Source organism: Pteronotus mesoamericanus, unplaced genomic scaffold, assembly GCF_021234165.1.
Source record: "Pteronotus mesoamericanus isolate MK-2021 breed Mesoamerican mustached bat unplaced genomic scaffold, CSHL_Meso_final contig_291, whole genome shotgun sequence".
Lineage (NCBI taxonomy): Eukaryota > Metazoa > Chordata > Mammalia > Chiroptera > Mormoopidae > Pteronotus > Pteronotus mesoamericanus.
In genome coordinates, this window is record NW_026555124.1 from 5,206,320 (window position 1) to 5,232,383 (window position 26,064).

The 26,064-nt window shown below is 42.5% G+C and overlaps 1 protein-coding gene across 3 annotated transcripts in view; it reads right to left on the reverse strand.

Moving 5' to 3' along the window:
- The window catches only part of EML6 (EMAP like 6), a 226,664-nt gene that overhangs the window by 24,580 nt on the left and 176,020 nt on the right, over window positions 1-26,064 (reverse strand). For 2 of the 3 annotated variants that reach the window (XM_054575438.1, XM_054575439.1), the window contains exons 24-27: window positions 25,394-25,482; window positions 20,980-21,156; window positions 13,546-13,747; window positions 13,304-13,445 (exon numbers count right to left, since the gene is read on the reverse strand). In XM_054575438.1, coding sequence (XP_054431413.1) covers window positions 13,304-13,445; window positions 13,546-13,747; window positions 20,980-21,156; window positions 25,394-25,482 — 610 coding nt within the window. The remainder of the gene's footprint in view (window positions 1-13,303; window positions 13,446-13,545; window positions 13,748-20,979; window positions 21,157-25,393; window positions 25,483-26,064) is intronic. The other variant, XM_054575437.1, reaches the window with a different exon arrangement.

Here is a 26,064-nt window from a genome sequence, read left to right on the forward strand (position 1 = left end):
CAAGTAAGGTAGGCAGGCTATTGAAGAGGTCACTGCAATAGTCCAAGGGAGAGATGAGGAAGATCTGACAGATGCTGTGGTTGTGGAGAAGGAAACAAGTGAGTATTTAAAGAATATTGGTGAAGCAGACTTCAAGGACTTGGTAACTGATTAGCTCTAGTGGATAAGGAGGAAGAACAATGCAACAGGAATCCCAGTTTTCTTCTGGGCATCTTGGCAGACGGCGGCGCCACTGAGACAGGAGAAGATCCATGACGAAAGATGGTGGGTTTGAGGCTGGTGTGTCAAATTCTGGGCGTCTGTGGGTTGGCAATACTAATTGGAAGTTCAACTGAGAGGTGGCACTCAGATTTAGGACCTTGGGAATCATTCCCCAGTGGATGGAATATATGAGATTAATCAAGGAGAAGGTGCAGGGTACAAAGAGAAGGTGGCCCAAGGTGAGATCCCGAGGACCAACAGCTGGAGAGGGGCTGGGAAAGGAGGTAGAGATGGGACACAGAGAAGGACTGTTGGAGAGGCAGGAGGAGGGCCAGGAGCCATTGCTTCCAAAGGTAAGTGAGAGAAGCGTGTCTGTAACTTCACCATCCAATCAGGTAGCCACTGAGCCCTTGAACTGTGGCCAGTCCTAATGAAGATGTGCTACAGCTGGAAACTACACACCAGATTTTGAAGACCTAGTAAAAATAATTTAAAAAAATAATATAAAACAACTCATTAATAATATCGGTTACATGTTAGAACAACTTTTTCTATATTGGATTGAAAAATATATTATTAAAATTAATTTCACAGTCTCTTTTAACTTTTTTAATGTGCCTACTCGAAAAAGCACGTCCACAGCTTGCTCTGTTATTTCTGTTAGAGAATGCTACTGCAGGAGAAGCAGTTCTTCCTTTTAATAAGACAAAGAGGAGAATGGATGGGATTTTGGAATTAGGAAGTCACCACGTCAGCAGAATGGCAGGGACAGAAGACAGGTGGAACAGGCTAGAACATGAAGGAAAGATTGTAAAGCCTGGGAAAGAAGGGGAAAGGGGCAGAAAGGTGAAGGTGGGAATAGGCGGCTAAGCTTATAAAACAAGTCCAAGGATTTGCTTTTTTCCCTGAAGAGAGCTGGGTGGGAATGGGAAAGACTAGAAGATTCTTGGCTGAGGACACGGATCTAGCTAAGGGGAGTGATGTGGGAGAGATGATGATGGAGCAGGGACGATGGGAGGCTGAGGTCCCGTCCCAGCCTCCGCTGAGGGGCCGGCCTTGAACAGGAGGGACTCACTTCCTCCGAAAGGAGAAGAACGGGGGTGAATGGTTTGTGTGGGGTGGAGGACGGGAAGCAAGGTGGGGAAGCGAAAACAAGGACCAAGGTACGGTTGACGCCCAGTGGCTTCTGTTTTCTCAGTGAAGGAGGTTAGAAAAGCCAGGAATGGAAGGGGCTTGGGCACAAGGTTGAGAGGGGGACAAAACTTTGTCCGGCTGCTGAGAGGGATGCAAAGGGAGCCAACCAAAGACAAGAATGAAAATACGTGAGCAGCGAAGAGGGCCTAAGTGCCACTGGCAACACCGACTCTGGTGAGGGCACTGTGCACCGATGTCACTTCCTAGTCCGAAGAGTGAAGGGGTCGGTTGTAGGAGAAACATGGGGGTGAGAGTCTTACGCTGTTATAGGACTGTAAGAGTGACATTTGGGCAGTTAAAAAACCAGTAAGGCCAGGAAGGGGCTGATGAACCTAGAAAAAAGTGGAGGTGCCCAGGCACTGGGTGTCATAATGAGGATAAAGATCGGGTGTACCGAGAATGAGAAATCTAAAGGAGAGGGCTGAAGTCACTGAGGGACAGAGGCACTATGGATAAAAACATGACCCATGGCATGGCAGGAGCCGAGGTCGACCAGCTGAGTATTAGCTGAGCTCCTCAGAGACAGGAAGTTAATAAATGATGGGAAGGGCGGGGTGGGAGATGGCAGAGCCTGACAGGAACTTCAAAGGAGTGGGTGGAGCCGGTTAAAAAGCATGCCGAAGTACTCTAAACACACCTGCCAAAGAGACCCGCCACACCTTACGCCCACTGACATCATTTCAAGGGCCACAATCACGCACCCTAACAATTGCTTCTGCAAATACCTCCTCAGTTACCACATCACGACCACACGACAGTAGAAAGAAGCAGGGAAAACGACCCCCATCGCGTCCATTCCCTCCCAGTGGAGATCTGAGAGTTTTGGAGGCTGGATTAAAATCATCAAACCCAATGCTGCCACTGTCTTCTAAGAGACGTTCCCGTCCACAGAGAAGCGCTTACCCACTGGAGCCGCCATCTCCATGAGTGAGTGGGTGTGAGCCTGTGCTTCTGCTGTAGGACTTGGACTTCCCAGGTATATTAGTCTTTTTTAGAAAACATTTTATAGCATTTTCCTCTGGATTTTTATGGCCTGGCACATCCTTTGTGATAAGAAGCAAACAAACTATTCTCTAACGAATGGCAGGTTTAATTGTCTGTTATATAGACATCATTACTTTGCTTCAAATGCTACAGAAAATCAAGAGATTTGAATAAAAATAGTCATTTATGATGGTAGCACTAAATTCCCGTTAAAAAATCAACTATTCAGCTTTCGGTGGAGTTGTACAGCTGAACAACAGGTCTTAAAAATGATGAATTTCAGCATTTCATGGTTTAATAAATATTGTAGCTTCTGTTCCTTAGAACAGGAAACTCGCTTTCTTCTCCCTGCTCAGAGCAGCTGAGTGTAGGACCCTCACTGAACCAAAGGGTGAAGGGAAGAAGGAGAGCCTGGCCCAGAGACGCTCTGGAGGAGCAGGGACACTCCTTGCCCTGTCTGCCCTCTGCGCTGAGGTCTGAGCTTCGCTTACACACAGCGTATATGTGTGACTGCAGATCTCTGTCCTAACTCGTAGGCTATTTAAAGTCACTCCATCATCACAGATGGGATCGAAAGGCAGAATCACAGATTCATCCCCATTTATTGGACCAAGCATCAAGATACGATATAGTGGTTTTGATAGATCTTGGTCTGGTAAATTTGGTAGCACCTGCTATGCTAGCAAGATTGTCAGATCTTAGCAACTCGAACAAGACAAGCTCACAAAGCAGCTATTGATTAACAGCAACAAAGGGCCTGTCAGGCCTGCAAGCCCAGGAAAGTGCCAGGAGGGCTGGGCTGTTTATTCATCGATTTCACCCTGGGGGGAGCATGGTCTGCTTCTTCACTGCGCCTCAGGCAAACTTGAAATGTGAATTTACTGGCTAAATAAAGTATTAAAAAAAAATCAGAGGCAGGTCTTCTCAGCAGATTTCTGTCCCTAAACATAGCAAATGTTTAGAAAAAACAAAAACTGGGATTACTTATAGATGGTGGTTTGTTTCAATTCAGGGAAGCTATTTAAATCTTTCCCATATTTTTAAACCTTGCCACCTCCGAGAACGTTCTTTGCTTCATTGTAACTCTGCTGACAAAGAAGTTTTGTATGCAGAAATAGGTGTGATGGCTGCAATAACACAGAAATTTCTTTTCAGTTCTTTTGACCTCAGGTCACTTAAATAGACTTAAATCAATTAAACATTTTAATTTCTGATGGACAGATGGGATGAAGATCCAAAAATCATTTAACCAAGAGCAGTCCCATGGCCAGTGGGACATCACTGGATTCTACATGGGGTCACAAGGTTTCCCACAAGGAGAAGGCCACCTACAGATGCTAACAAGATCAAAGCAAAGGTTGTTGACGAACCATGGATTTGTAGCCCATTTTGTGGACAGATTAATTTATTTCAATATTAAGAGAAGCAAGCCAAGTAAGTTAACCCATTCATCGACTCATTCAAGAAATAGCTGCTTACCATGCATTCTGTGTAAGACAGTGTGTCAGCATGTGGTCATGGTGACCGTATGGACACAGAGCCGACCCCCAAGGAGCAGAGCCTCGTAGACAAAGTTTACGATCCAGTGGAGATTTAATGCTATGAATCCATATATTAAAGAACCAATATTAAACCTTTCCCAAATTTTTAATGAGAACAGTTTAAGGAGTGAACCTTAAGGATTAAAGAAGGCTATTAATTTGGGGGTTCAAACAAACAAACAAATAAAACCCCCATAGCATTTCTTGATAAACCATGTGGACAACTTTCTTAATAAGATTTTCTTTTGCTTAAGTTTATAAATCTGTACAAATCGATTTGGAAAGTATATGAGTTAGTAGGAGAAGATAAATTTCAGGGCCTTCCTGATTCAGCTATAAACATAGTTTAAGAAAAAGTTTGGAAAACCCTAGTGCTGGAGGAGGACTTTGAGGTCATTTAGTGCGAGCACCCATGAATTCCCACCGGAGGGGACCGTCCCTGTTTCAGGGGCGCACTCAGGGGACTTGGGAAATGAACACTGCCTGAGCGAGCACTGTGCGCTCTGGCTTTCAGTGACTGTATTTGCAGCTTTCCATATACTGTACAGTTAAAGAAACATTACAATGTCTAACTTCTGTATTGTCATCTTTCCGTTATTCACATCACTGTCTTATTGTGATGGCCAAGCAGATTGGTATCAGAAGTGAGATTAATGCCCCGGACTCCATCAGGCCCTTGCAGATGCAGGCAGACATTTCCCAGGTAAGCACTAGATGTCTAGTGAGATTTTAGATGTAAAAGCCAATCCCAGGGAGCTGAGTTTTCCTTTAACTCATCGAGCTAACACTTTTTGTAAACGTCGGAGAACCAGAACTAAAACACGAGGAGGATTGAAGATGTCAAAGGCTTCGAGTGTTGGAAAGGTCATGGTCATAACAAAGTTGTTACAAAACGCTGTCACTGACCGGCTCTTGCTTTTAAAAATGGCCAAGATAGAGACCGATTTCAAATTTAAGAAAGTTAACTAAGAATTTCTACTTTAAAATATGTACACTAAATATTTCTTATAGTCAACTGGACCTTGTGGCTCTCATTTAGGAAAAAAGTAAAGATGATATTCAGAGGACATGAATTAAAAAATGATTTTCTAGTTGTATTAGGGACCCTCTTTCTGGAAAAGCAAAGTAATTAAAAAGCAAAATAATTAAATTATTATTTAATTAAGGCACAAAGCTTGATTGATACAAGTGTATAAAAATAATTATTTCTTGAAACTTCTTTTTAGAAAATGATTGTGTACACATTGCACAGCCAGGTAAAACAGCTGAATATCTAAAGTAAATATATCCCAAAAAATCAATGACTAAAACTATAAACATCATAATTTCTAAGGCAAAATACATTAAACTTGAGTCAAGACAATACAATTTAAGGCTTAAACATAACTTTTCTAATTCAGAGTTTTTCTTTCTTTCTTTTTCTTTTTTCTTTTTTTTTAAGTTTAAAGGGCAAGATGACCTTCCTTATCTAAGACAAACAGGAGAGGCCAGCAGCATGCCCAAGGCCTTTCTGAGTAAAATAAAAATATGCATCTGCTCAGGTTAGAATTTTAAGTTGTGGTTGTAACTTATGCAGCTTCTGTAGTGAGAAGACGGTGGGGGAGGGGGAGGGTTTGACCCTCTCCTTCTTTTAGGAAAATGTGGAAAATGCTATAATAAGTAAAATAATGTTTTAAAGATGGTGTAGAAACAGAAGGGGTTAAATCCTACACTGTTTTATTCATCCCTGCATAGCCAGCCAAAAGCTGCAAGCCTTTTACTAAGAACTTGTTAATAAAAGACCTTGAAAAAATACAGACTGCCGACTGGGGTACATTGAGAGAAGGTCTCTGAGCTAACTATTGCATTGCATCTACTTTGAAAAACAAAAGTGAATGTGTATGTGCCAATTTCCAAAAAGATTAATTTGTATTAATTTTGCATTTTATCATTATAAATGTAGGTTGTTTTGTTTTTTTTTCTGAACACAAGTTCCAGGTTTCAACTGAATATATAAAAAAAAAAACTCAGTTATTACCATTCCCCCATGTAGATAGTTAATCTAAGGAGGCTGGTGAGGAGGCGATGGGGACCATGTATCAAACAGCAGATATTTAAAAATAAATTACAGTCCATGGTCCAACCAGGAAGACTGATGGCTGGTCAGCTCATTTGGATTTTAATAAAAAGGCCACAGGCCACACCTGAAGATACTATTAGACCCCATCTATAAATTATTTTTAAAATGCCTTGTGATTCACCTCTGCAGTGATATGCAGTTACCACAGAATGCAAAACTGGGGTTGCATAATTTGATTCGTCCCAACAAATTGAGTATTGGCACTAAACATGTCTATAGTTGTAAGTGTCTAATTTCTGTTTTTTTCCTTGATGTGAAGATAAAAATCCCGGGAGATGGGGCAAAGATACTAAACATTATTTTAAAAAATAGTTGGGACTATCGACATGCAATGGGAGAATAGAATACCAATGACACAAATTAGACTTCTTAGCGTACCAGTGTCTTTTATAAAGTGGTGCTTGTGGCTCTCCCGACAGTGGTGTGGAAGCGATGGCTCCCCAAAGCTGTTCCACTTAAACTGGGTCAGGTTTTAAACAGCTCTAATGTAATGATTCTTGATATTGATTTGGCTGTATTTATTGGCATCTTTAATTGACTGTATATGCAGTGTTGTAGTACTAGGTAATAAATACCCATGTGTATTCAAAGGTATTTACAAATGATAGTAATTACTGTGCAACATTAAATGGCCTGAGGTTCTTCTCTATAATAACACCTGTTTCCATTAGGAAAAAAAATTCAAGGAGAATGAGCTGGGTATTTTCCACGTGTCCTTCCGTATCTACTCTGTACCCTTCTCCTGCCTTCCTAGGCCGCCTTGTCCACTGCAGCAATGGATTCACCCTTTAAATTCAGTTTCTGAAGTTTCAGACAACACTATCCAATATAATTCAGAAATACAACATACAGCATGATGCATAGAAGACAGCAAAAAAACAAAACACAAACACTCCTAATGAAACAACTCCCCCCTCCCCGCCACATAAGAGTTAAATTTAAAAATCAACGTAACCTTACAAGCATTAAAAAAAAAGACTTTTGGGCCCCCCCCCAATTTTAGGTCTACAATAATTTAAGCAACTTCTAATAATTATGGGGAACAGGGCAGTGTGCACTCAATAGAGACCACATTCCCTGCTTGGGACAGGAAAGCCAGAGACAAGTGTGGGACCTCTTGTCAAAAAACAATGACAATTTTGGAAATATATGGTGGTATTATAAGAAAGCCACATACACCAACCCAAAGAACGGACTGTTAAAAACTAAACAGTGACAATTTAAACATGAAACAATGACAAGAGCAAGCCATTCATTATAATCAGTTGCACCTATAAGAAGTTATACTATTACCTCAAGAAACAAATAATATAAACTGCTTTAAAAAAGAAATATATACCAATAGTAATTAATTAACTCATGCTCAGTTTATCATCAAAAAATGAGTTTAGAGGAGTGAAAAATGACTTCCTGATTTTTAAAAATAAAGTCAATAAAAGAGTGGATCAAAAAACTATTGTACATTTACGCAATGGAATACTACGCAGCAGGAAGAAAGAAGGGACTCCTACCCTTCATGACAACATGGATGGAACTGGAGAGCATTAGGCAAAGCAAAATAAGCCAGAGGGTGAAAGACAAATACCATATGCTCTTAGCTGTAAGTGGAACCTAATCAGCAAAACAAACAAACAAGCAAGAAAAATGTAACTAGCAACACTGAAAGAGAAAACAAACCGACAGTAATCAGAGGGGAGGAGGGAGGCAGGTAACAGGGAAAAGAAAGGGGAAGGGTCAAATCAAGGCACATGTATAAAGGACCCATGGACAAAGCCAAAGTGGGGGAGGATTAAGGGTGGGAGGTGGGGGTGGGAGGGGCAGGGGAAAGTGGTGGTGGTGGGGGAGGAATGGAGACAATGTACTTGAACAATAAAATTAAAGAAGAGAAAAAATAATATGCATTTTAAAAAAGAAATATATACCAATAGTAATCAATTAACTCATGCTCAGCTTATCATCAAAAAATGAGTTTAGAAGGAGTGAAAAATGACTTCCTGATTTTTAAAAATAAAATCCTGTTTCTTTTAAATTGCTATACCTTCCCCTTCTTGAGAATTCATGTGATTATGTCTGATACACAAAAAGCATTTTTCCTCCCAAATTGATGCTAATGAAATGCCAAATCTTAAACCAGAGGATAAATCATAAAAATGGAACTCTGACCTGAAGCATGGGCTTCCTGGGGGAGCTGTCCCTAAAAGTTGACCCTGCCCCCCATCGTACTGTGGGCACGGGTCACGGCACCGGGCAGCGACCAAGCACAGAGCCAGAGCGTCTCTGATTCTAGGAGGCAGTCGCAGGAGGGTGAGAGGCTATGAACGCTCCCATGAGAATGACGGGGCCTTTCTGGTGCCGGGCACAATGCTTACTCCACAGGGGCATCGCTCACGTCCCAGGAGGAATTTGGAAGAGTTGGGAGGCTGGCCCTCTACGAGGGCAGCGATGTTTTCACTTCGGTACGTGTCTGTGTCCTTTCTCATAACGACAAACAAAACCTTTACATGCTCTGACTGTTGGCATCTTTCAACATTCCTATCACTGTCCAGTTATGCAAAAGATGCACACGACAGGACAAGAATCCTTGACTGTGCTGTTCAGCTGAGGATGACATGGACACGGACCAGTGAGCACTGCGTGTTTGTCTCTCTCCCTTCCTCCGAGTGAGAGTCTGAGACAACGGTCCTCTCGTCACCACTATTTGGCATGCTCTGGTGGTTGACGTTATCATTAGCCCCAGGACGGTGAGGAGCTTTACCTGGTCCCAGAAGAGGAGGCTACACTCCCGGAGACCCTGCACGTGGGGCTGGCTGCAGGGACTGGCTGAGACTCAGAGATGTCTCTCTCTGGGGAGAGGATAACTGCATTTCCAATCCTAAGTGCGATAATTTAATTTGGGGTATTTTAAATATATGTATGTGACAAGAAAAGGGTGCAGTACAGTAGACATTTGCTGTTTTGCATCCGTCCAGAAATCAGTCACTCTGATTTTGATAACAGTCCTGAATTTTTACTTCTGGGGGCAGTGACTACACGGCTCATCTATAGGTGGCATGTGTCTACTTACTAAGTGTCAAAGGTTCATATTTCCCAGATAATGATTGATTCGAGGGTGGTCATGTGACCCAGCAGGGCCAACCGCACATCATAAAGCACTTGTGGGGACCTACGACTCAGAGGCAGTTCTTTCCTGCTGATTCTGACCCCAGAACTGGTGAGGTCCAGGTACTATCCCCATTTTCCTACTTGAATAACTTCAGTAACCCAGAGGAAGCAGAACTGAGATATGGAGAAAGAACAAAGACCTGGCAGCGTGGTTTGAGTTCCCATATCAAGTGACACCTGAGGTCACCCTACCCCTGGATTTTCATGTGTGTGAGCCAATGGATTCCTTTTGCTTAGACCAGTTTGGGTTGAGCAACCCCTTTGAAACTAAAATACTTGCCTTATAAATAAAAAAAAAAAACAGATGTAAACAAGGGGTGACCTTGACAATGTATTGAAAGGCACTTTGTAATTTTATAGGCAACCCTACTAATCTGGTATTGAGCAAACCTCAGGGATTTTGCGCCCTGATGCGTTTGAGAGAACTGCGCTTACCAGTCGGAAGACAGGATTTTGGTACCATTCCTTGTGCTGTGATGATGGTCAGCATTTCATACCTATGCTTTCCCCCTTCCTGTTTTTTCTTTTCTCAAAAGGAACTTCCTGACATTTAAAATATTTATTAAATAATAAATTTAAGTTTGCAGATGGACAAAACCGCTATTACATTATGAGAGAACAAGATAAAGTAGGAGATGAGGTCAAAAGTTCAGAGCGAGGGGGAGTGTCAGGTTGGAGTTGGGAACCAGAGGCGGAGGAAGCCTGGAAAAGTTGCTCTAGACCCGGGGCAGAGGGAGTCAGCAGGGATGAAGGAGAGCGCTGGGGGCGCAGCGCTGAGGCCCAGGTGAGGTCTGAAAGCACGGATTCTCAACACTGGAAAGGCGCCAGTGTCTTTCCTCAGCACAGGCCGCACAAAGCAGCTGAGTGGCTGGGATGCCCAAGAGCTTGTCCAGGGCTGGGATGGGCTGGCCCTGTGTGCCAGGGTCCTGGGCGCAAGGGCCCCCAGTGTGTTAGTGCAAAGTTGAAGGGGGTGACCAGGACACTCGATAAACACCTGGAAGGGATTACACGTTGGCGGGATTAGCCCAGCATTCTTTAGAGAGCAATTAACAATTTTTCTCAGTTTCCAACTTCTCAAAAAGACTGGAACTGGAGATCGGATGACTTCTGAAGAATAAAAACTCACAATGTGTTAAAGAAATTTGAGTGCAAGGAAAGATAATCTAAAGCCTCACAGCTATTTTAAAATCAAATAATGGAGCTGAATTTGAAACAATGTGTGACTGTCTTAAATTTTAGGAATTAAGAATTGAGTTGCTTAAAAAAAAATGATGGGTGTGTAATGTGCAAATGCCTTCAAGGCATTGTTTTCTGTATGCCAGATGCCACACTCATCTCCTGGTTTGTAAGGGGGCAGGAGGGTGGATTTAAACCAGAGGTAGAACAATCTGAAACTTTGGTAAGAGGCAAAATAGTTCCAGGCACTGAATGGGTGTTCCAGGCTTATGTCTCTTGTGGTTCCTGAGTCTTTGTCTCCCATTAGCCTTATGGGTACACATCTTGGCCTGGGTGTTAACAAAAGGCACCCAGGTGTAGGCAGGTATCTGCAGCTATACCCAGAAAGGAACAATGCAGGGAAAGTCAAGAGGAGCCTCTGCCCCTGGAATCAGCAGGGCTTGAAGCAGTGGAAGGGAGCAGTGTCACAGCTGCCACCCGGAACATTCCGCGGAGAACCCCGGCACTGCCCGGCCGGCTCCTGCAGCCTGAGGCCCCAGCATTTCTCCGCCTCTGCCTCCCTCTCCTGCCTGGGGTACTGGAACCCATTTTGTACCCCAGGTGAGGACTCGGATGAGCTGTCTGCAGACTTACTGTTAGGTGTCCTCCCTGCCCCAAGGGCTCCTGCCCCACCTTTCCTTTCTCCTCCTGCTTCCTCACAAATTCTCCCAAGGCCCTGCCTTGCCCAACACCCGTCTGTCTCTTCTGCAGTTGCGGAGCTGCCTACAGTCCTGTCTCCGAGGTTCAAGCTCCCCTACAGTTAGTGACGATGACTAGTGGCTTGTTCCTGGTCCTGATTAGGATACCCCCCCTCCACCCTTCCCCACCGTGGAGGCTGTTAACTCAGACATGATTTACTGCTCCTTCTCCCCTCCTCCTCAAGGAGTGGCCCCCGCTTTGCTCCCAGCAGGCTGTGCAGCTGGCATTCTGCTCTCTGGTTTCAGCCCCTGTGGGAACTGACGCTGTGAAGGCTTTTTAAGTTATCAAAGGCATTGCTATGTAGAGAAAAGGCCTGATTATTCCTCTAGACCCTATATTTATCTTAAAATTGTTTTCTTCACTACATGTTTTCTTCACTGCACCCTGGTGTGAATTATTTTTTAAAATGCCAGTAAAGTACTAAAATCACTCCCCCTATATCTGTGACGCATTTTTTTCTTTTGTATTTAAAAAAAAAAAAAGCCAATCTTGTGTATGTTATGAAAATGTTCCCAATCTGGCACATTGAAGAAAAATGAGGTAGCTTCAAAATTCTGGATTTTAAGATTGAAAATTTTTCTTAGGGTCATCTCTACATTCGCCTCACCCACCTCTTCCTACATTGAGCAGGTATGAGATTTTTATAGACCTGCCCAAAGAGACAGCAAGACCAAGAAAGGTTCAGATGAGCCTCAGTTTAGGTAAGAAAGCAATTGTAGTGTTTGAAATTAGGACTTTGGTTAGATTTCTATATCTTAATGTCCAGTCTAAATCATAGCATGATTTAGCACTTGTAGAAATCAGCCACAAACAACCTTGGATTAGTAGCCAAGTCAACTCATTACATAATGTTATGTGAAACTGGAAAGGTTGGGCAATTTTCTTTCAAAACAATGTTTAATTTATGCCAAATGTTTTTTTAGAGTAGATTATTTAAGTGGAAGGCTTATTCACGCACATATGTGCATATGGTTCTTTATTCCTAGAATTAGGTCCTTCAAATTTTCTCATTTTGGCCACTTAAAAACCATGTTGCAAACAGAATAAACTATAATTTACAGACTAATACAGGAAATCTCTATAATTTTTTAAAAATCAAAACAGAAATTGGAACCTTTATAGGAACATTTAACAAAGATGCTAGGCAAGAATTAGGGTTTTTTTCACATCAGAGTCGGTCTTCTTGCCTTTAGCACGCCCACCATTTATCAAGCTTATTTTAACTTCTGGCACTGAACTGAAGGAGGAGGGAGAAAAGACATTTTATTTCTTTGTATCTGAAGTCCTGCCTAACAGTAAAAGGTGCTAGGTCAGCTTTATTAAATAGTTATTGTTAGGCAGAAAGCCATACTGAATGCCAAAAATAACTCATCAGTTATACACATCATGGCCCCAGGGTCCGTGTGACCGCTGACCCCAGGTCAGAGTGAAGACTCCACAGAGAGTTCTTAAACATCTTCAAGAGCCATGAAATTCTCTTTAGATGTTAAACATTTTTCTTTGCTATTGATCCTTCCTTCTATGAATATGATAAGTAGTAATTATGAGCTTTCTTTTTTTTAACAAATGTTAAAGTATTTAACAATTTCTCTTATGATTCACAGTAACAATTTACAATGGCACATCAAAAAGGCCTAAAATATTACCAGCAACTTTCCTTCTACACAGAGGATCTGAGACAACAAAATCAAATAGGCCTGGAATTGCCAAACACACCTGCACAAACGTGGGCAGGTGAAGACACGGTAAGAAAAGGTATGCCAAGTGACACAGAGCAATGCACAGACTCTGGTTAGAAGGCAGGATTATTTTTCACACCCCACAAATACTCCCTTCATGACCTTGGAAGGCTGCGTCCCGCCTACCTGTCCTCAGCATGCTCTCCTTGCAGCCGTCATGCTCAGGACAGCCTTTGGCTATCCCGATGACCTCTCTGGGCAAGAGAAGCCCAGTCCAACCAAATCTCATGTTATTCAAGTCATACTCCATGAACAGCTTTGGCAGAGTATAACCACCCTTTGGCATATATCGAGGGCTGTTGACAACTTCCCCCAAATTAAGCCTGTGTGCAAGTTAAGAGTGTGCATACACACAAAAGACTAGCTTTAGAAGCATCGTTAAGGGTATAGAAAGTGCACTGTGGTTCACATGAGTTTCTTGTCATCAGGTATAATAAATGCAAACAAACCTGGCAACACCATACCTTTCTTCCATGGAAACTTCTTTCATCTGCTGGTGTGGTTTTGTGCCCTCCATTTCCCTGATGCTGACAGCATAGATCTTGGTGGTGTAATCAATGGCCTTCTCTCTAGCAACGTCACTGTCATAGCCTCAAACAACAGAAAGAGGAAGGGAGTGGAGTGGGCTTTCCTGCGGCTCAGGAGGGGATGGGGAGGAAGGTGCGGTTGAAGCGTGGCAGTTAGGACTCACCTCCATCCTCTTCTGCGTCGGTGTCCGACTCTTCACTGTCCACCAGCTTGCTCTCCTGGGTCCCCACAAACTCCCTGGTCCAGATCATCAGGGCCGTGTCGGCGCCGCCTACCGTGAGCAGCACAGAATCGTTGTGCAGCCATCTCACGTTGGTGACATGTGCGCTGTGCCCCACGTACTTCTTGAATCTGGCATGCTGGCCCTGAGAAGCCAGAAACGGGCGATTACCCCTTCCAAGTCTCAGCGCCCCCCTCTCCGGATTCTTTCATCCATGTTATTTTCTGCAGTGGCTTCTACTGGACATGAAAGAAATATTTAAGCAGCACTTCTCTAGAATGTAAGCTCCAAGAGGGCAGGGACTAGGTGTCTTTTTTCCCCTAAAACATCATCGGGCTCATCATAGGTCCTCAATAGTTTGCAAGGGAACAAGTTCAATGTTAGACCATAGAACCTGTTTCTGGGAGTGTAAGACGTATAAAAAGCTTGTTTCTCTCAAATATCAAATGTGCATTCTCCACAGCTCTCTAGTGTAAACTCCTGATTGAGAGTCTGGCTGACATTTGAGATCAGGAGTGTCCTCCCAAGTCATCCCCCACAGTGGTTTTTGTACCAAAGCCCAGACTAGAGCAGAACAGCAAGGGACTTCTTCTAATCCCGGGGCCTCAGTAAGATTTAAAACATGCATAAGTTTCGGCCGTGGACACTGGAAACAGTCTCTAACACTGGAAACACTCAACTAATTGATTTGAAAAGAAAGTAAGCTGCTTTTCAACAAACACAATCAAGTAACTAGAACCCAGTTTATTAGTAATTACCGCGAGCTCTTCAGAGCGGCATGCTTGGTGGGAAGGGCAAGTGAATGTGAGCCGGTGGCTCACTCCGGGGCAGCCTTGACAAGTGGCGGGAGTCGCAGCTGCCATCGGCAGCCAGCTTCCATTTCTGGCTCGTGAGCTGCAGTCTGGCAAAAACAGATCCGGTGGGAGCCATTTGAAAAGGAGGAGTTTTTCCATCCTCTCAGCGACTCCCAGGGAATACCTTACGCAATGTGGGAAGCTGCATGTGCTTTCTAAAGTCATGAGAGGGCCGTCAGTGTCCCAGGTAAAAACTTATTCAATAACAGGCAAGAGGACTCCCAGAGGATTTTGGACCGGCGTGCTGGGGAACCTGAAACCGCCGCAAACACGCAGGAGACAGGTGCAGGAGAGCGAGTGACTGGAAAATACTCCTGGTCGAGACCTCTCTGGATTTGGCTGACCCCTCCCTACCTGACAGCAGAGGGGACTGCCCACTCCTCAGCAGAGTACTAAGTCTAGAAGGATGTAGGAGCAAACAGGCAGGCAGCGTTTCCAGGAAGCCCTCCACAGCTCCTCGTTTGCTAAGCAAACAAGCAGAGAAACATAAGGATTTCCAGTGGAACCCACTGGGTGAGCATGTCAGACCCAGAAGGCGTGGGCACAAAGATAACATTCACGGTGGCTGCAGCCAGATGTCCTGCTGGTCTTCCTGCTGGAAGCAAGAACCAACCCATTATGCAAGTTGGTTTCTTGAGAGAAGGAGAAAGTAAAAGAGTTTGCGAAATAGCCTCTTCATACTCCGACTTAAATGAAGGAACAGGGTTTCTAGACAGCATGGGAAAAAGAATCCAAAAAGAAAGGTTCGAGGGGAAAGATATCCTAAGGTGATCAGAATCTTTGAAGAGGGAAAGAAAGTGATGAAAGGATTGAGAAAAAGGGAACATTTCTGGGTCAATTCCAACAAAGGGTGATTCAAGATTCTCAGAATAGGAAGCAAGATTACTGCTCCGTGGAACAATAAAAGGAATTCACAGTTATTAGAAGGTTCCAGGAAACTAGCTGCTCCCCTGGAAGAAGGCGGCTGGCAGGTATGATAGGTGGTTCTCTTAGGGCTTATGGAAGGGGCCTCCTGACGATCTGGCGTAGCCAGTCAGGTGCACCATCCTCTGGGTCATCATGGAAAATTCTGCCCTTCCGTGAGAGCCAGCAGGACTCAGTCCCAAGCTCTCCTCTCCCACTGAGTGCTGAAGAGTGGAGAGGCCACAATATGTCCCCCGAGTGCTGGCTGTTACCTTTTTTTAGGGGAGAAATCCCTGAGAATCTGGTGAAAGCTACATACCCTCTCCCCACATTCACAACATTTCACACACAGTTTCTCTATACGAAAACTTTTATGTACAACGTTCCTCTTTGAAGAACCATTCTCTTGAGGCTTTGGCGGTCTGAGAAAGAAGCTTAAGAACCTAAGGGTGGGTTTTAAAAATGTAAATGACATAGTGATATGTTTTTTATCCTTAGGTTTGCTTTATTACACTTTTCTAATGGAAGATATGAGGTTGCTAAATTACTCATGATTTTACATTTTCCAAGAAACAAAAGAAATACACATAAATTCAACAAAGGGTCATCAATAGACAAGTTCTAGATATTATACATTAAATTATAGCTAATTTCTAGATGAATGAGAGTATAGGTAACATCTTCAGGGATGACAAAGTCCACAGTAACTTTGAAGAAAGGTGAGAATTAAAAACATGGGATAATAATAATTACAGTAAAAACTGAAAGTTTGGGACATTTACCATATAGTAAGCATTACTCTAAATGTTTTATAAATAATTCGTATAATGACAAAGAATCCAATTAGAGAAAGATTTGTTCACACCTTATGGGAGACCCAAACCTGTCACAGAAATTCTAAGAAACTCTCCTTAGGACAAACAGTTAATAAATGCCAGAGCCAGAACCTGAACTGGGGTTTGGCTTTAGAATGGAGGACGAGGTGATATTTTCTTTTTTTAAAGATTTTATTTATTTTTAGAGAGGGCTAGGAAGGGAGAAGAGAGGGAGAGAAACATCAGTGTGTGAGGAAACACTGATCAGTTGCCTGTCACATGCACTCCAGCTGGGGACCTGGCCTGCAACCCAGCCAGGCATGGGCCCTGACTGGGAATCGAACTGGTGACCTTCTGTCTTGCAGGATGGTCCTCGACCAACTGAGCCATGCTGGTCAGGGTGACGTGGTGATATTTTTCCCCCTCTAGTGTAGTGGAAGGGCACAGCTTTGGAGAAGAAGGGGAGATATGGGAAGCAATGAGCTAACTATATACATGGTGTCAAAGGACAGAACTGCACATGGTTTAACATACTGGAAAAATGGATGAGTTCTGGCAAAGGAGAGTATATCTTGTGAAGGCTAGAAACAATGCGATTTTTAGGGGACCATTGACCTCATCGCAAAGATTTTTAAACTCTGAAACTGAATATATAAGAACTGATGATTGTTATGGAAAGAAAAATACCTGGAAGAGATGCCTAGTAACTCATGGGAAGGTGGAACAAGGAAAAGGGCCACGAAGAAGACATGATCTGAGAGTCTAACAAATGGAACTTAAATTTTGGACACAGAGAGAGCTGTGTGGTGGTAAGATCTCATAGGTATCGACAAGACTTGATGACATGGAGTTCAATGCTAGACTAGAGTATTGTAGTGGGATGCTGTCTTCGTCTGGTTGGGCTGCCAGAAGGAAATATGACATGCTGGGTGGCTTAAGCAACATAAATTTATTTCTCACAGTTCTGGAGGTTGTGACATCTAAGATAAAGGTGCCAGTCAATTTGGCTCCTGGTGAGAGCTCTCTTCTTGGCTTATGGACACCACTTCCTCACCGTGGGCTCCATAACCTTCCCTGGGTGTGTTTGTGCATGGAGAGGGAACATGCTCTTTGGTGTCTCCTACAAGGGCACTAATCCAATCAGATCTGGGCCCCATCCTTAGGGTTTCATTTATCCTTAATTATTTTCATAAAGGCCCTATTTCCAACTATCGTCACATTAGGGGTTAGGGCTTCAACATATGAATTTTGATGGGAACACATTCAGTCCATAACAGGTGGTGAACTTTGTCCAATACACCCAGAGCAGTGGAAGAGTGTAACTACATAGCTGGAAATATTCATCAGGTTGGGTCCACGTATTTGGAAGAAAAGTGTGCCAGAAAAATCAGATTAAAAAAAAAGAGGGAGAAAAGGAGTAATACTTTCAGAACAGTTTATATTGGACAGTGGCTTTAAATTATGAAACTATTGCTTCAATCAAATCTTACAGAATAGAATTCAAGATTAAAAAGATAAACAATCCAATTTAAAATAATGGACAAAAGATTTGTATAAACACTTCACAAATGGCCAATAAACAAATAAAAAGCCTTCAACATCATTAGTCATCAGGGAAATGTAAATTACAAACACAGTGAGTTCATACTACCTATTCCCCAGGATAGCTAAATTTTACTAGTCTGACAACACTGAATGTTGGCAGCTAGAACTATTATATTTATGTAAAATGGAAAAAGGTCTGGCAGTTGCTTAAAAAGTTAAACTTACATTTTCTCCTATGACCCAGAAATTCTAGTCCTATTTATTTACTTGAGGAGGAAAACATACGCCCACAAAGATTTGTCCAAAAATGTTCATAGCAACTTAATTATAACCAAATACTGGACAAAACATGTGTCCATCGTTAGCCAGGTAAATAAACAAACTCTGTTATATCCATACAATGGAACTCCACTCAGCTATAAAAAGTAACAGCTATTATTACCCACAACAGGGAAATCTCAGACACCTCATCTGAGTGAAGGAAGCCAGACACAGGACAGTACCTATGTGATTATTCCATTTACATGAAGTTCTGGAGCAGGTATAACTAATCTATGATGAAAACCATAGGAATATTTTTTTTTCACCTCAGGGTGAGTGGGCGGTAGAGACTGACTCAGGAGGAGCATAGGGAAACCTCCTGGGGTGATGACAATGTTTTGTATCTTGATAGGTGTTTGGATTATGTGGGTTATCATGTCTACAGCTTACGTGGAAGTAGACCCTAGGTGGTGGGGCTCTAGGAGTGTACTGTATCCTTCTTTCACTGTAGCTGTATGCTTGAAATTTTTTCTAACAAACTATTATAAAAAAAAAAAATCTGAGAAGGTCAATGGATGGCACGCAAAACACAGAAGGACTCCAGCTGAAGCAGAGGTGGGGTCCGAGAGCCCCTCCCATTGGCCCTACTTTGTTTCCTGGGGTGGTCCCTGAGGAACCTCCAGGAACTCTGGGAGTCTGAGGAACCCAGGGTGCGTGACTGCCACAGAGAGCAGAGCTGGGCAGGCCGGGGGTGTGGATGATAGATTCCAGGACCAACCGCAAATCCAGCACAGGAGCATGATGGAATAGCATCTGGGGATCTCAGCTACCTGAGTACAGGCCTAACCTTAGTCTACTAATACCAGGGTATTCCCAACTTGTCCTGCTAGCAATCTCATTCCAAAAAAATGTAGAAGTAGCAAGGAAATTTGCTACATAAAACTGAATTCTGATCAAATAGGAAGAGCTGGTAACTGGGAGGGAAGGGATGGATCACTGGGAAAAGGCAATCGGGTGGCTTTAATATTTGGGATGAACAATGAGGAGAACATGGGACATCATCAGAAGTGAGTCTTAGAAAAAACCACCAGAAATTATTCTTTAACCGGATATTAACAAACGAAGAAGGAGACAAGAGTGCAACAGAAGATACCTGAATGGCTATGGAAGAAACTGGTGTATTCAGGTAAATGTGCAAATGACGGAAGGAGGGGTGGATAACCAAGGATGAATACAAAAGTCTCGCACAGACAACTTTAAAGTAGTTTCAGAATGTTAAAGCAGAAAAACTAAGGAAGTTGAAAAGGATTTTATACAGAAAGGGCTAAAAGGAAAATAGAGACATGTTAGGAACACTTCTTAGATCACATGAACAGAAAGTAGACTCACTTATTTCCTCTATTAGAGAGAATGCTCTTCAAACCAGAAAGGGCAAAACAGAGCTCATCTACCAAGTACAGGTGCCTTCAAATGTGACCACAGAAATGGAGTCAGTAACAGCCTAGAAGTTTAAAAATCAGGGGAGGTGACATCAGATGTAAAAAGCTTCCTGTATCTTAAAGGGAAAACAAGTAGACTTTGGTAAATATTGATTTATGAGTTGATGCAATCCCTGGAAAATTCTAGGTTGAATTATTGCACAGAAGGTCTATAAACACTTGGAAAAGGAAGTGATGATTACTAAGCAGCAACAGGGGTTCACTGTGAACTAACCCCATATATTTTTGTTGGTTGGTTGGTTGGTTGGAAGGGGAAATTAAAGATACCAGAGACACAATCCATCTGGGTTTTAGCAAGATATGTGTCAAGTTTGATGATGGCTTGTTGGACTAGAGAGGGAAATGTGAGGTCCATGGCAGCATAATCAGACAGGTGTAAATGTGTTCCTGAAGAACTATAATTAAATGTGTGCATTAATAATGGAATGTCAAATTGAATGGGGGCTCCGGGTGGTGGTGTTTCGTTGTTCTAGTCTGTTTTTTCTTTCCATGATTTAGAACTCACACTTGTGAAATCAGAGGAGGACATGATGCCAGAAGAGAAAGTAGATACTTTGAAAAAGTATTTAAAAAGATGTTGGCAGCTTGCAACAATGAGATAAAATAATCTCAAGATAAGCCTCATTTGGTACAAATACAAAGTTCTGTACTCAGAGTTTAGAAAGTCAGTTGTGTAAGTATAAGATGGGGGATAGAACCTGGATGTCTTTGGCAATGGCATCTGTGATTCAGTTGTGCAGTGTGGCAGCCAAAAGAGCTGATGCCATTTTAGTTTAATTTAAAACAAATATAAAGTCAAGACAAGAAGATAAGCGTCTCAATGCACCCTGCGCTGGTCAGATTACGTCTGAAGCACTGAATTCGGTCTTCAAGGACACAGTTTAAACTGGAGTATAAAGGAGTGCGCTCAGAGCGGGGGCAGCTGGAAACCCGTGTCAGTGGGAAATGGCTGAAGAACGGGGGTGTCTGGGCTGAAGAGAATGGGATGTCGGGGAGCCAAGGCAGCCCCTCAACAGACGAGGCTGTAGGCGGACCAGAGTGGATCAATGACGATTCTGAAGGTAGAGCTTTCGCTAAAGAGAAGACATTTCAGTTTGACATACAACAAAAAAACATTTTAACAACTGGAGTTATTTTAAAATGAATCGGGCTGCTTTGTGAGGTAGGAAGCTCTCCATCGCGGGAAGCACACCAGTACATATTGGAAAGACACAGGTCCGAGAGGTCCTAAAGAATATTCTTACTTTGCAGTTTGTGAGATGTTGGATTTGATGACCAGCAAAGGCCTTCCAAGGAGTAATTCTATGCCACAGACTCTGACTCAAATCAGCAAACATAATGCCATGAGGGTTTTTATATAGTATAAACAAAGATCACACTGTAGATAACATCATTGATTGCTTATGCCTTTGATATTTAAAAATCTACTTAGACACACTGGATAGCTTCGGGGTTATTATTGAGACTGAACAAGTACGCATAATAAACATGCACTACTACCTTGACAGGATAGGAAAAAAGCTTGACAAAACCGAAGTCATCTCCAGTGGCTAAGAGGGAGCAGTCTTTGGTGAGACTGGCAGCGTTTACATCGGTCACATCGCTGTGGGCGGGCCAGATCCCCTCACAGGTGGGCCCCAGGACACAGGTCCACGTGTCCCACTCTATCTTCTCAATCTTAAAAAGGAGAGAAAATTAATATATTTTGCACACCTAGAGATCTTTTGTTTTATTTAAACGGAACAATTTGAGGCCGAGTAGTTCTAAATGATGACTGCCCACAGCAGGCATTTGTCTTGGGTGCTGAGGTGCACAGTTCTAAGTTGCATTTTATTGATCTATTTTTATCCTCACCTGAGGACATCCTTATTGATTTTAGAGAGAGCTGTAGGGAAGGAGAGACACATCAATCAGCTGCCTCTGGTATGTGCCCTGACTGGGGACCAACCCACAACTCAGGCAGGTGCCCTTGACCAAGAATCGAACTGGCGACCTTTCTGTTTATGGGACAATGCCCCAACCACCTGACCAGGGCCTAGGCTGTATTTTCAAGTGGTATAGGCATTGTCTTAATAAACCAACACTGCAGTCAACAATCCATATATTGTTCTCTAGATCAGATGAACATTTTGGAATTGTGGAAATCTGACAATAAAGTTTTTTAGTTCTTACCTAGATATCTATCATTGCATAAGCCATACACGAGATTAGGGCCTCTCAGTGTCAGTACTATAGACATTTTAGGCTGCATAATTCTTTGTCATCAGGGGCCACCCTGTGCATGGCAACCTGTGTAGAAGCAGCCTTGCCCTCCACCCGCCGGGTGCCAGGGGCCGCCTCCCCCAGGCTGTTCCCAGACACCCCAAATGTCCCTAGGGCGTTTGTTCCCAACTGAAACCACTGAGCTAGATTAATCAATGAGACCGATCATTCACTAACCTATTGTGGCATGTCTGAGAGAGAATTTTTTTAAGGAATGCTTCTTTGGAGGAAAGAATACTGAGACTCTGCAGCTAGCTTAATATTCTTCATGCTCTAGAGAGATTATCTTACAAATCTGAAGAGCTGTTCATAGTGCCATGAATATACATTTTATCCTTTAAAACTGTTTTGTCTGAAATTCACGGACTGAGGATTTCCCATTTGTACAACTTAAATCCCGATGAAATTGAGGCTTTTCTTTTAAAATGAAAACAATAATAAACAATAACAACAACACTGTGTTGGGCTTTCCTAGGGGATTTCATCTCATTTACTCTCATTCAAGGTCTGTTATGAAAGAATGAAGTAGGGAGACAATTAAACTCTGTATTTATTATGATTTCTTCAGATAAGCACTTTAAGTGACTGTTTAGAAGAGTATAAAAATCATTAGAAATTGTAGCTAAAATTAAAGGCCAGACCACTCCCTTTGGATATGGAAACTGCTTTGCATGTTATAGAAGTGCCTCGCTTCCAATTGCGTATTTTCTGCCTGCTGTCACTACTTAGAAAATAAATGACCCGATAAAGATGCAGCCAGTATTTTTGTCACTGTGCTATTCATATTTTAATCACTTAAATTGGTCCTGATTTAATGCTCTGTGTTTGTTCTGAACATACACAGAAATGGAACCAGAAACCTGCACTGGCCCAAGGGGCTTGGGGTGCCCTGGGCAGAGCCACAGACGGAGGGCTAGTGGGGTTCCCTTGCCTCTCAGGGGGCCCTGGACTGCCCTCCACAGGGAGAGAAGCAGGAAGCCACCCCGGGCCACTGACTCTCTTCTGGTCTCTGATTCCATTTCTGAGACCCTGCCTCCTCCTCTTCCGCACAGCTGCCCTGGGCGGCCCCTCTCCTGGCCTCGTTATCTGGGCAGGAAACGGGGGTGAGCTGGTATTGCCCGCCATGCACTCACCCCTACAGTACACCCTTGGTCATATCTGGACACTGTACTCTCAAGGGAAGCAAATGTTTAACTGGTGGGAAGCTACATTTAAAATAGAATGTTAAAAAAGATCCCTTTAACCCACAAACCCCAAAAGGAGTAAGTAAACTTGTTACAGCCCTGGAACTTTGACAGAAGGAGAGTTCTCCAGGGGTCTCTTCCTTAGCACCATACCTCAGGCAGATATGGCATTGCTTTCTCCATCATCATTTTCTGGAGGCAACTGTGGAAGCCCACAGGGGAGCTTGTCACTTAAGTCGCCCCACGCTTGGGGACTGGAGGGGCAGTTGGGGTCCAGAGACTTGGCCTCGTAGCAGAGAGCTGCTTTAACTGCGCCATGCTGCGGCAGCTGGCTTTAAACAGACATTTTAGTCTTTGTCATGTTAAACAATTTGCAGGGTAAGCTTTGTATTCGTTTCATTGTGGCTGTTTCTTTAAAAGGATATTCTTTAAAGGAAATTTTCAAAATCCTTCATACTTAGTTGAAGGGCCTGACAATATTGGTAAGGTGCCTCTTGGGTGCTCTTAAGGACAGCAGTACCAGGGAGGCCAGGCTGAGGACCCATTAGCTGAGGGCCTCCCCCACCAGCAGCACCAGAGATCAGCCCCTGGAATAACAAATGTGCAGCAAGAGCAACAAAGAACTGTTCAGAGCCAGAGCCTGGCATTCCAGGGAGGCTCATAACATGAATTTCCCTCTTACGCATATTCCTTTACATAGTTAATGCTCATCTACCTCAAGTTGCGTGCCCCACCCCCATAATTTGGTTAAGTTGCATTTTATTTTAGAATACTTATTTTGGGGCACTAGAACAGGATGGGAAAATACAGGTGAAGTGATGTAAAGATGATGCTTAAATACACAGAAGAAATCCAGGTAGAGCCACGCACAGAGCCCGCTGGACTGGGATCATCACTCCATGGTCCTCCTACTTACTCTCTTGGAATCTTTACTTCCCTGCATGTAAAAGGAGATAAACAACTATCCCACAAGGCTGTTTTGAAAATTCAAACACAGGTGTATGAAGTGCCTGGCACATTCAAAGGATGTTCAGTGAAGAATGACATAATTAAAAACATCCCTTACTCAAGGCTATAAATGTCTCTCCATATGGGACAACACAAATGGATCTTGTGACTCTCATGCTGCGTGAAATAAGTCAGACAGAAAAGGACAAGAACCATATGATTTCACTCATATGTGGGATATAAAAAAGTAACAAACAAATGAACAACACAAACTCATTGACTCAGAAAACAGTATGGTGGTTAAGGGGGGGTGAGGGAGTTAAGGGGGTCAAATACACGATGACAGAGGGAGACAAGCCTTTGGGTAGTGAATCCACAATGCACTATACAGATGATATATTATGGAATTGTACACCCGAATCCTATATAATGATATTAACTAATGTTACCCCAATACATTTATTTTTTTAAAAAGTTAAAATGAGGACTGATCAGATATAAATAAATTGGAAATGGGGGGAGAGGTGAGACAAATGGAACAGTAAAGAATTTCCATTAATACAATGCCGTCATCTAGAACTTGTGTTTCTTAACTATTGAACATATAATTCCTTTAGAAACAATGCAAACATGTCTGTACATGTGTCTAAATATCTCTGGGAGTATTTGACAATACTGGGATAGTTTATATTACTGGCAAACTGAAGAGAGAGGCATATGCTTATCCCTCAGCAGTGTACTTTTACCCACTTTTCCTCAAAGGAAGTAAATATTTCCTGGTCTTTCATCGAAGGTTACATTGCAAATAAATGAGTCATATTGTCTCCCGGGACTAAGAGGACACTCTTACAGCTCAATTTGGCAGTGACCTTTGGCCGTCAGGGCCATTATATGGAAGCACTGCGCAGCTGAGCTCTTAGGAAGGAGGTAGTTGATTCGTGGACTCAAAAATTTTATCTAGGCTTTGATTTCAACAATTAAAACATTATGTTATGTGGCTAAGGACATGAAGAAAACAAGGGAAGAAGAAAGTCTGATAAATTAGGACGGTCAGGTCGTGGAAAGTTTTTGCTCTGAAAGATCATTTGTCTTGTTGCAGAAAATATTGCTTATTATTACAAATAGTAACACAGAGAAAGTATGTTTCAAAAATTAATGTTTGTAAGAAGCTTTGCACAAAACATGTTGAATGAAATAAAAGCATACTTAGCGTCTAAATTGTTAGCTTAGTCGTTTTCATCAGGCACAGGAAAACTAAGCAGAGCGTGAACTGCGCTTTGCTACATCACTGATACAGTAAATCCATAGATCCTCCAAAAGCAGGAAACCAGATGAAGCAACCAGATTTAAGAAACAATCACACTGAAAGGTACACTAAATGTACCTTTAGTGGATAAGAATTGATAGGTTTTATTAAAAATATTACCCATATATTAGTGAATAAGAATTGATAGGTTTTTTAAATGCACACATTAAGTCTTCATGAAATGTATCTTTAAAGCTTTGGGTATGATTGTTACCTCTGAAGGTCTTATTGTATGCCGTTTGCCTCTTGGAGCTTCAAAAAAGAGTTGTTCTTTGGCACCCGAATTAACTTGTAATAATTTTCCTGTTATGAGAGAATGAAGTAGAGAGAATTAAACTCTGAATTTTTTTTGTATTATAAAATGATAAGCATGACTGCAACTATTTTGATTCATTTTAGTAAAAGTTTCATGAGTAAATGAATGGTGAATTATTCAGAAATACATGTAAAGGCAATTACATGGCCTGGTACAAACCCCAAAGCTATGATTCTTTATTTGGACATGGACCTCATAAAATCTGACCTTGAGCATCCTTCAAGAATACAAGAGTCATGTTTGACTCTGTAGCATTGAAAGTAGCTATTTTTTCCAAAGCCTGAGAAAATGTTTTTTGCTCTTTCCCCTATTGCCTCCTAGCACAGAGATGTAGTAAAAGCAGGCTGCTTGGCAAGAATTATGGCATCAGAAGTGAGAACCCTGTTGCAAACACTCACACTTACTGAGGTCTAATTTTTAAATTTGCCCTTTAAGCTTAAAGACAGGAAGATAAAGACACATAAAACAAACTAAATGCTTATTTCTCACCGCCTCCCACCTTACTTGAAAATATGTAGAGAAATCCAAGACTTTCCCAAAACAAAATGTTGAGCAAAAATAGTCTTTCA